Raw genomic sequence first — 12583 nt, forward strand, 5'->3', positions numbered from 1 at the left:
CTCTTCATATCACAGTCCTGCAAAAATGACAGGAAATTTACTTGCTTTTACTGTCCTTCGGCAAAGCATGCGGGCAGTTGCATTTTAGACCAAACATACAAGAGTGAGTGAGTGTGTCCAGGATACATCAGTGAATTAAATTTTTTCAAATGTATCCGAATTAGTGTAGACATAGATCGGGGCTATTAATGATTTTGCTCCAGAAGCAATATACAACATAATAAATAATTAATAGAAGTTGGGCAAAGGTTCGATATTCCACAGTTCCACAGAACAAAAGTAATTAAATAATTCTGAAGGGCACATAATCTTCTTAGTATCACAGTGCATGTATACAATATTATGTATACAATTATATATTATATATATATATATATATATATATATATATATATATATATATATATATATATATATATATATATATATATATATATATATATATATATATATATATATATATATATATATATATATTCATTCTGTATATGTATTATGATACAGAAATGTATTATCTTAGTGTATATATTATATAATACATTTATTATATAAATATATTTATATATATATATTATATAGACACACACAGATTACTGAGATAATACATTTCTGACAAGCAAGCAAAAAACAGAAAATTATCATGACATCACAGAACATTCTGTACCAGCTGAAACTGCACAAACTGAACCAAAAACAAAGCTTTTTTTCTGCAAACATATGGGTGAAGTCAAACACAGAAGCACAGAGCAGCAGAGACACTAACAGGTGTTTGTTTTTATACAAACACCAGTGATAAGCAAGCAAAGCAATTTTAGATTGTGACGGCTGACGGGTTATAAATTTCATACACATGGGGGAATAAATGCAAAAAGAACTTGCTGATAACACTACAATAAGCTTAAATTTGTTCATGTAAGTTAATGCATAAGGTATGTACAACTAATATTTTAAAATATTTTACAATTTTTACCAATATTACATCATTTATTAATTCAATCAATTATTCAATAAATCTAATTACTGTTAATATAAATATACAACAAAAGTATAAGTATATTACGTGGTTAATTCACATTGTTTCATAATGCATTAGTAATTTGTACAAATTGAAAGTTAAACAATTATTTTGTATAAATTCATCTAGATTAAATAATACTGTAAAAGTATTTTTCACTGTTGGTTCATACGTAATGTATTAACTAATGTTAATATGGAACTTTATTAGTGTTAAATATTAAGTTTAAAGTATTAAACCAATATGTTTCTCTTTATAACCATGTGCTAATCAGAGATATAGTGATGCAAACTCAGCTCTGTGCTCTGTTGTTATCTGATAAAACCATGACATCTTAAATTTGTTAAACCTGAGGTGAAACTTCGCCCTTCCTCTTTTAATGATTACCATTTATTTTGACGGATTACTGATTTTGACTTTTCATTGATGTTGAAATGAGTGTGTTTGGTAAAATCAAATTAGGACAAAACTGACAGATAGAGAACCTCTGTCTAATATGATCAAACCAAGGGGGTTCAACTAACCTGACAGAGCAAAACACATTTTTATTTATTTATTTTTTATACACGATTATTTGTGGGTGATATCAGTCTTTTTTCACGATATGAGTAATTTTAAATATCAGTGATATTTTTAAATATTTCATAGTTAGATACTTCATCAAAAACTAGTAAAAGGTACAAGAACAAGTAAACAGTCAGCAATAAAAGAAGAACAAATAAACTAAATTACAAACAAAACACAAAAAAATTTAACAGAACAAAAATGTGACCCTAGACCACAAAACCAGTCATAATTAGCATGGGTATATTTGCAGCATACAATGTATGGGTCTTTTATGACAAAAATCATTAGGATATTAAATAAAGATCATAAGATAGTTTGTACGTTTCCTACCATAAATATATCAAAAATGTAATTTTGTGAGTGGATATGCATTGCTAAGGTCTTCATTTGGACAATTTTAAAAGGTGATTTTCTCAATATTTTGATTTTTTGCACCCTCAGATTCCAGATTTTCAAAACGTAGGCCAAATATTGTCCTATCCTAACAAGCAAGAAGTAACCATCTACAACAAAAATTGAATAATCACACTAAGGGGCCATTCACACAGAACGCGTCTTTGCATCTAAAAACACAAGACGCAGCGTTCAGGAATGCTTTTAAAAAAGCGCACCGGAGAACGCGAGAGAGCAGAATCTCACTGAGTTCCATGTTAAATTGGCCAAGTTTACAGCAGAAAAAAAACATGTTTATAAGTTGGTTCAAATTGTGATTTTGGTCTATACTGCTAATTTTGCCCTTCATGACAACTGTGAGGGGGGTGAATTTTTTTCTAGCTCATTATTTTAAATTATATTAAGCCTTAAAGTTCTGCATAATTAAGGGCGTGGTCACTTGAGTGACAGGTAGATGTCTGTCTGTGAGCCGTCACTTTACCTCAGCAAATTCCAGCCGCTGAATTTGGCATCTCAGCAGTATTTGTGCTCGATTATTTTATACAATTATAAAATATGGCTTGCTGCATAATATTCGAGACTGATGGGTGTCTGTGTAGATGTGCTCGCATGCGGAAGAAACAGAACACACGTTGTTGGATCGTGGCATTGGCTGAAAGTTTTGTTTGTGAGATTTACTACAATGACAATACCAGGAGGATATACAACTCTGACAGCACTGCTTGGATATTATAACTAAAACTGCTGCACTATTTTGAAAAAACATACTTTGGACACGGGCTCATTTGTTTGTTAGATATGATCGTATACAGTTTTACAACATAAACGCTGCACAGATTGCATTATTTCTTGAAGAACGATGACAGAGAGGAGATCATTCACAAGAAATGTTATGCAAACAATGGATAATATATCAATATTTCATGGTCAAAAAGTACTGTTTTTTTGTTTTGCAATGGACATTTATATTTTACCCAAGTGCCACAGATTGGATTCATCTTGCGATATCTATTATAAAAGGTATGAAGTCCCATTTTAATTTTCCATGTTATTTGCACACCCAACACAAATTACTGGTGTTGGAGCATCTATATCTTAAAAAAAAAAAAAAAACACCGTAGATTGACAGTAAACCTTTAGAACTTTCTGATGATAAAACTTATCTTCATTAATAATTTAGATAGTATATCTAGATAGATAGCTCCTTTGCTTGGTCACGTCGAGCTAGGCGGGCGTGGTTTCAGCAACCAGTCACATCAGCTCAAACCACCTCCCCGCCTCCACCTCCCTGCCCATTTTCAGTTATCCGGGAGTGACGTGCGGTGACGCGCAGCTAAGATGGCCGCGGCCTCATTTACGCGTCAAAAACTGCTGTTCAGAAATCTATGGGTGACGTCACGGACACTACGTTCATATTTGTTTACAGTCTATGGTGCGCACACAGAAAGCCACCTGGGGAACTTTTGCAGCTTAATGTGCTTTTAATAACACAGTTTAATTACATAAAGCACGTCCTCAGGCTTTGCAACAGCAGACTACATTTTACAACACCCACTTATTTGGTTGATTTGGATGTTTGAAAAGTTCAGGCTTTTTGGGGAAATGAAAGGAAACCGCTGTGAAGGAACAGAAGGTGCACAGGATGGAATGCGGCTGCGGAACACAAATAATTGTTTTACCTCGATTACTTTGTTTTCATAATCATCGGACGCCATTATTGAAATTGAAAAATCGATTATGATTAATTGCACAGCACTACCAGTACGTCACAAACGTGCTTAGGTGCCTTAGGGTGCCATTTAGGACAGGGCCTATTTGTATTTGTTTGATGGGAAGCCTGGAAACCTGATTGAAAACATTATTTTTATCATTATGGAATCATTATTTTTGTGATTCCATTTATTGGTCAGGTTGCTCAGAATTTACAGACTTTATTGTTAATTTTATGAGCTGATTACCAGGGTGCATATTTGCATGCAAACAGACATACATAGGTCACATATTTACCTTCGATAGATGGGGCTTGATCCTGGGCGGAGTACAACATTTCTTTAAAAGCCTGTGGAAAAGAGAAGAATATGAAACACCATTTCCAAAGGTCAGACAATTGGCTTTCATATTACACAGCAGCATGTGATTGGCATTGTGCCCATGCTGACTGACAAGGGAACCTCTGCCAGGATACAGACAGAGTGAGAAGAAAGACATGAGTTCTTGAGTACAGAAGAGGAAGCACTAAAACTAAAGAATAATAGAGGAAATGGCTGTTTTTAACTTTGTCCGAATCAAGAATCGGACATCCCCTATAAGACACACATGTCCTTGAATGAGGAAAAAAAAGGACATAGTACTGGTTACAAAAGGTACAAGTGAAAAGGGCTTTGCAGCAATTCTGTAGGGATGCCCCATTTGTCTGGCCAATATTAGTTTTAAATCTGTTATCAAAGATATATTTTTTTAATTACAAAACAAAATTTCACACACACTTTCACTTCAAACTATAAATGTGTATGAATTGTAATGTGCCCATTTTCAGGTGTAATCGCTGTATAGTTTAAGGAAAAAGAAACTGCAAAGTAGGGCTGCACAATCATGACAAAACCAAAATTGTTGATTATTTTCCTTGATATTATAACCACAACTACTATTGATTAACAGAATTAGAATTCACCAACAGAAATTATAAATACAAATAACACATTAGAAACAAATTATTTTTGTGTGGGGTAACATAACTCCAAGTTTTTTGTGTACTGTACATAGACATCAACTATAAACTGATAACCATTTCTGAATTAGTTTATTGCCATTTTATGCATCAGTAAATCAAGACAGTGACGTTGCTATTGTTATCAACACAGTTTCAAGAGTGATTCACTGTGTAATGCAGAACTATAATTCAGGGAATTCACAACTGCATTTAGATGCGGTTGTCAGTCAGAAAACTTTACAATGTGAATGTCGCTACTTTTTTATATTCAAAATAAACTTTATCCAGAAAGCAGCCAAAGTGAGCAATGACACAAAAACTCAATTACAATAAATGTAGCTGTCCACACTGCAAGATGAATCTCTAATTTACATTGTATATCTTTTTTTTTTTTTTTTTTGTTATGCTAAAAACATGATGGTCCTTGACAGTGACAACAGAACTACTCATAACTGTTTTCTATATATAAATAAATCCTCATATTTCACAAAATGTAAATTGTTTTCTATAGCTTTACAGCACAATGCATTTTGCTACAACATATGGCTTATAAAAATGTGGCATGGGGGGTTCAAAAAATAGTGACACTGACATTGGCTGATCACAGTGTTAAAATAACAATCATTTGTGTCAGCCTCAAATTTCTTGAATGGTGCAGCACTAGCAATTATGATAATCTCACCACTGCTTAACATAACGTACATAATCACCAGAAAATGTATAAGACCATTTTAAAGTCACCATAAAATCAGAATTGACAGTTCTTATTTGTTATAATATATTGTAGAATTTATGGTAAATTATTTATCTGTGCACATTTTTTTTTTTTTAATTAGTATTCATGTGGCCTCAATCTTTATTTATAAGTAAGTTCCCCTCCCTCTCACAGCTCATTTCTTCTCTTCTCTGATAACATTTACTGGCTCGAGGGTAGGACAACCTGTCACTCACATGATATAACAGCAATAGCAAATTACAACCATCCAATCAATTCCACATGGACAAAAATCAAGTCCTGCCCAGTGTTAATTTTGTTGACGAATAGTTTGTGTCAAAATTTGTCTCAACGACATGTTTTCCACGGACGAAATCAATATGATGACTAAATAAAAAAGCGTTTTGAATGACTAAAACTATTACTAAAATTAGGGCTGGGTGATATATCGCATGCGATTGTCACGCGCATTTCGTCAGTAAAGCCGGTTCCCTGATTACCGCTAAATCGCCATCACCTGCTTTCAAATGGAGCGCCATTTAATAGACAGAGCCGTAGATCACTGACAACCTACGCAATATCGCGTTCATTACCGAAGGCAATTCATCTGCGATAATGAACGCGATATTGCGTAGCTTGTCAGCGATCTACGGTTCTGTCTATTAAATGGCGCTCCATTTGAAAGCAGGTGATGGCGATTTAGCGGTAATCAGGGAACCGGCTTTACTGACGAAATGCGCGTGACAATCGCATGCGATATATCGCCCAGCCCTAACTAAAATCTACTCTATTTTCATCAACGAATAAAACGAGACGAAAATGATAGAGAGGGACGATTTGGGAAGATATCCAGTCAGGACTGCTGTCCTGTGCTCTAAAGGCTCGCGCAGCAGCACTTCAGACTAATGAATAATGAATGAATGGCGCACATTTGTGCCAAGCGATTGCTTATAAGCTAATGTTGATGAATTATGACAATGTTTACTACACAATGTTTATATGGTAGTATGTTTTAGACGGTTGTAAGAATGCATATTTTACCTCCCTCATCTGAACTTAAATGAGTAGCCTGCTACAGTACAGACTGCAGACATTTCGGAATAAGAGTCTCTGTGTATTTTGGGATGGTTTATAATTATTATTTTTTCCTGGTCATTATTGTTATTTTGTTTACACAAACTGTAATTTAATTTAATTTCTATTTAATTCATAGTAAACTACTGTATGTTCTGTCACAGGAAGGAAAGACTAAGAACATTATTTGACACATTCTATGTATTTTACAGGTAAAAGGGATATTATAGGAACATGTACAGAGCAAATCTATCATATAGGCTACATAAAATTATAATGAGTACATTATAATTGTGTGCTTGGGACATTTTCATATCGCTGCATCCCTACTTCATATGTCACACTAGGTGAAAGGCCATTCAGTGCAGTGGAGAAACACCGAGAAGTGATAGAGGCAGTAACTTTGCCTGTGGAACTCAAATCAATAACAACACATCAATATTTTGCTTGCCCTATATTAGTTGTTTTGCCTCATCATTACATCACAAGATATTGACAGGGAAACAATTGCTTCCCATCAAGCTCCTCTAATCTAACTCAACACATGATATTGTGCCAAGGTGTTCATGATATTCCAAATATATTTTTCTTCTTGGAATTTTCAGTCTCAACACACTACACACACTATTTATTAGAGCTGCTCACGACCAAAGAGTTTCCCAGTCGACTGGAAGTAGTTCATTTAAAGGTGCAATGTGTACAATTTGGGAGGACCTATTGACAGAAACGCAATATAATATACATAACTATGTTTTCAGTGGTGCATAAAGACCTTAATAATGAACCATTATGTATTTATTACCTTAGAATGAGCCATTTCTATAGCTGGTGTCAGCCAGACGGCCACCGTAGCTTCTCAGAAAGGGAGGGTGCACTGAAGGGGTGTGCGCCGTTAGTTGCAGTTCACAAACTAATCACTAGATGCTGCTAAAATTTACACATTGCACCTTTAAGCCATTAGTGGATTAGTCGCATGTTATAATATTCAGTGTTTCCCATACATTGACTAGACTGTGGCGGCCCACCACATTCTAATTTGTCCCGCCACAGTCTCAAAATTAAATGGAAATTAGGTTAAGCGATATTTAAATAACCGTGTGATAATTGCGCTTTTTATGGCAAAAGTGGGAGTCATAGAGCAAAATAAGTAGACTAGCACCAATTAAGTTTTTGTGCACTATATTCAAATTAATTTGAAGCCATTCCATAGCTTCATGTGAGGGAGAACATCGTTAAATTCACGATCAGAAACCCGTCTTCCCTCTGCCACAGCTGTCAATCATTCTCTGTTCAGCACTCAAGCAGCGCGTCGTGTTCGGTAACGACAGTCAGCACGGTAAAACTATCCAATATGATATATTGCCATTATAATACTTGATATGTAGATAAAGGGCTGTGGATTTGCATAAAATGACTTATCTTGCTGGAGTTTTTTTTCTTCTGTTTATGAACGATGTCATCATATTGGCTACAGGATGTCTCTTAGATCGCACATCACAAGGACTATGAATTTGAGTCTCATGCACAATAGCTGGAATTTAAATGTGAAAAGAAGTTTAATAAACTGTTAGCAGATATACACAGAGATTCTCTTTGTACCGCAAACTTTTCAATGCGCGCTCTGACTCGATATTGCTTCAAGCACATCATTTTGCACCCGGGATGCGCATTAGTGGTTTTTTGCTGCCGTTTTGAAGCGTTTTATATTATAATGGTTTTGCACACTGAAAGATTATTTCTGTCAGAGCAAATAGATTCTGTTGTATCCATCATATCTCGTTGCCCCATTAAAAAGCTGCACAATACATTTAAAATAAGCGTCTTTTAATCTTACATTAATATAAATACATAGAATTATTGACATAAATCTAATATAGTTTTTTTAACATTTGGATTTATAAAATTACTGTGCAAAGTTGTTGCTTTTTCCAAGAATTAGGCTAGAATACTTTTTGCTGCTGAATTATATAAGCTACTCACCTAGTTTACTTATTTATTTATTTATTGGTCAGCTAATGATTATATGTTTTTATTATTTTTTTTTTTTTCCTCTCTACAATGAAGTAAAGTGTTTAGTGCATTCTGGACTGTTTAACAAATCAAAGAGTGACCATTAGTTCCACAAATACAGATGTATAGATACAGGCTCCCACTAATAAATTAATTCAACAAAGGCAACCTCTTTTGCTACATAATTTAATGGATTTATGGTTTTAATTGTATACTCTACATGTTTGACCATTATGAACTATCTTTTAGCCTACTATATGTTGTGTATGCGACAAATGTGCCCTACCATCACCAATAAATAAATTAGCTACTATTAGAGCACAACTTGTTTACAAAAAAACAAATTTCTTCATTGATCACTTAATTTTGCTCTCAGAATGCACCAGATTTATGCATTTAAATTTAAAATGTACAAAATTTTCCTCCGGGGGGCCATGCCCCCAGAACCCCCTAGAGGGGCAGATGTCCACCCACCACAGTCTCACAAAATCCTGTGGATAACACTGATATTAATTACTTAAATATATACTGGTGGGCTAAGATAGCAGGGTAATAATTTAGCTCCGCACGAACAACACTTGGCTAGGCAATAATAGTCAATAATAGTGCACACTTATCTGGGTTAAAGGGTTTGTTCACCTAAAAATGACAATTCTGTCATTAATTACTACATTGGCAGCAAGACAATTAACACTTTCAATGCCCAGAAAGCTACTGAAGACATATTCAAAACAGTTCATGTGACTACAGTGTTTTGATACACGCTCTGAACCACTGATTCGATAAGATTAATAAAGCTTTGAAGCTTCATGAAGCAGTGTTTAGAACTCGCCCATTACTAGATATTGTTGAATAAAGTCGTTATTATGTTTTTTTTTTGGAACACAAAAAGTATTCTCGTTGCTTCATAACATTAAGTTTAAACCACTGTAGTCACATGAACTGCTTTAAATATGTCTTTAGTAGCTTTCTGGGCATTGAAAGTGTTAATTGTCTTGCTGGCAATGCAGGCCTCACTGAGCCATCAGATTTTATGAAAAATATCTTAATTTGTGTTTCAAAGATGAACGAAGGTCTTATGAAGTGTGGAATGACATGATGATGAGTAATTAATGACAGAATTTTCATTTCTGGGTGAACTAACCCTTTAACGTTAGAGTGAGCGGCCATGTAAAGTGACTAACGTTAGGCTACTACTTACATGTTCCAAATGATAGGCCAAATTTAAGGTCGATATATAGGTGAACATTTGCCTGCAGAGTTTGCAGATCACTTTTTTGGGGTTATCCTTAACCCTCTCGAAATTATCCCCAGTTTGGATTTTCTGTCCCACATAATTACCACATGGACCATGTTAATTACCACATGGATCTGTCTGTCGTGGACTGCATGACTTCACTAATTCCTGTGGAGTTTTTTTTTTTTTTTTACGACCAACCAATTAAAATTAGGTTGCACAAGCCTCTTCTCATTAACTAATGTTTGGTTGACTATAAGGGGATAGCCCTACTATTTATAAAAAAAAAAAAAAAAAAAAAAATGGCACAGAACAGTGCATAAGCACAGAAATTGGGACACCTTTTCTGTCACGACTAAGTGGAGAACAAAATAAAAAAACCCAGAGTGGAGCTAGAGCAATTACAGAACTGCTCAAATATTGCAAAAATAATAATATATATATATATATATATATATATATATATATATATATATATATATATATATATATATATATATATATATATATATATATATATTTTTTTTTTTTTTTTTTTTTTTTTTTTAAATTTTAAAAAGTGGTCCAAATTATATGCAAATGCAGTTATGCAGCATACCGTACAGGGCAGAAGTCTGCTGCAAAAACAGAACCCTGTAAGAAAACATAAGTTCAGAGGGAACGTGGCCTTGACAGCGGCATCAGAGATGTTTACTTGTTCTACCAGCAGGCCTGCACAGTTCTACACAGCAGCATACACCACATTCACATGACTGAGAAAAAGGTCTTAAACTCAGAGGCAGCCTTGCCTCAGCAGGATTTTTGAAACAGCAAAACTCTTTAGGGGTGTCCTAATTTGCATACTTGTGCACAATTCATCCACTCACAGTCACAGTTTTCTTTATGTAGTGGAGGGGCTATCAGACTCCAACATTGAATGATAAAATTACCTTTTTAAATTAATAAACTAAATGGTTGAGTACAAAGTGCATAGTGTAAGTGCACAGAGCGTCATTTGGAATACAACTTTTTTCTCACTTCTCTTTCTGAGCGTCAGGAAACATGTGATAGCCCACATAAAACACGAAAATCAGCAGAAAACACTCATATCTCTACATAAGCTGACATCAGCTTTGTCAAGACTGTGTGACACAAAAGAAAGGTCACAGAACATAACAAATCAACACATTCATAGCATCCAGCCACAATGGAGAACCCTCAAGATCAAAATAAAGGCAGGTGAGGGAGCATTATAAAGTCTTTTTTTGTGTGTGTGACGTAGAAAGTAAATCCTTCACCAGTTGGTTTTCCGCCATCGTTTATATTTGATTCAAGCATGTACACCCCCAAAACACACCCTAACGAACACGATCCGCTGTGTACTAGTCTCAAAAAGGGATGATGACTAATTAATTAGCAAATGTCCAAGAGGAAGGCAATAATCTCATTATGTGTAGGCCATTAAACCCTGAAGGAGCTGCAGTACACTTAAGCCCTGTCAACTCTAACCCAGTCCACTGTCAAAGACAAAAAAAACTGCCTTGTATGCTCTCATGTGAAATAATGAAATTATGTAGTCTGCTAAGCATTGCTCTTTGAAGCTCTGTATCACCATCATATATGTTTGTTTTGAGAAAATGACTCCTGCAGGTAGTTACAGACCTGAAAAACAAAACAGATAAAGACTGCAGGGCAATCCCAAAAAAAAAAAAGAAAGAAAGAAAAATACAATTTTAACATGTATGCACACTGCCATTCTTAAATGTTCTATGCATTTGCTAAGTAGAGATGGAAAAAAAGAGGTTCAGTACAATTCATCCAACACAATGCTAGATTTTGGTCATTGTTAAAAACTTGATTAACTTGTTCACCGTGTTCATTCTCAAATATTAAGTTTTCCCAATATTCCTAATGTAATATGACTGTTTACAGAGATTTTCGTTTAACAACCCTACATCCTGTAATTGAGTGATTAGCAGGTAGCCTATTATTTTGAGTTACGTATATTGTGATGAATTGAAACAATTGTTTAGTTTACCTATTGGTTCAGCATTGTTAAAATTATGAAAGCTGATCATGATTCATGAGCAGTGCGAAACATCTGGACACATTCACCTGCATCCATGCTGTTCATACAGACTCACATTAGCTTTAAAGCTACCAGATGTTAGCTTTCAGTTACAGACTAACCCTGAACAGATATTAGTTATTAATCACACAAATCCAGATGTAAACCTGTCTTTCGTTTAAACATTACATTATAATAACAGGTGACTTATTTTCGACAGGTTCACTGAGCTGAAGGAACTGTCTGAGGCAAAATAGCTCAGCGTTGCTTTTCTTTGGCTCTTACCTCATATTGAATGTATTGTTTCCTCCACTCCGGGGTGATGTGGGCAGATAGGTGCTCGGTAAATTTCATTTTTATGAATTTTTCGGGGTGTTTTTGTCTGAGGAGAGTCTCGCGCTGCTGGAAAATTACCAGTGAATCATCGCGAGCAGAAAATCACCCTCAGATTAAAGGCTGTTTTTCGCTGCTCCGCGAGACACATATTCAGGGGAAATATTGCGATATTTTCAAACAGCCGACCCCAATGTTCCTCATTATCCCTTCAGGTGTTTTTTTCAGATACTGCGGGACGCTGGTAGCAGTGGTTTAATGGGCTTCAGGAGCTCCAGACAGAGGTCTTCTCTGCCTGATATCTGAGACTGAAGCTCCAGCGGCCGCCATCATTGTCGGAGAATGACGTCACGGCACGTCACCACAGAGGATGTTTTCCAGTTTGCGGTATGACCACTCATGCCTCTTAAAATAATTACTGTGAATTATAGAAATGCGAAATCAAGGGCAGGTTATTCTTAACTAAAGGTCAATAGGTAAAA

General features: G+C 35.1%; 1 protein-coding gene across 1 annotated transcript in view; it reads right to left on the reverse strand.

The window, feature by feature from the left end:
• Positions 1-12560, reverse strand: part of xpr1b (xenotropic and polytropic retrovirus receptor 1b) — a 36974-nt gene extending 24414 nt beyond the window's left edge. Inside the window, exons 1-2 of the mRNA XM_067362263.1 lie at positions 12054-12560; positions 3983-4034 (exon numbers count right to left, since the gene is read on the reverse strand). Coding sequence (XP_067218364.1) covers positions 3983-4034; positions 12054-12122 — 121 coding nt within the window. The 5' untranslated portion in view covers positions 12123-12560. The remainder of the gene's footprint in view (positions 1-3982; positions 4035-12053) is intronic.
• Positions 12561-12583: the final 23 nt, after the last annotated feature.

This window comes from Chanodichthys erythropterus, chromosome 16, assembly GCF_024489055.1.
Source record: "Chanodichthys erythropterus isolate Z2021 chromosome 16, ASM2448905v1, whole genome shotgun sequence".
NCBI classification, from domain to species: Eukaryota; Metazoa; Chordata; class Actinopteri; order Cypriniformes; family Xenocyprididae; genus Chanodichthys; species Chanodichthys erythropterus.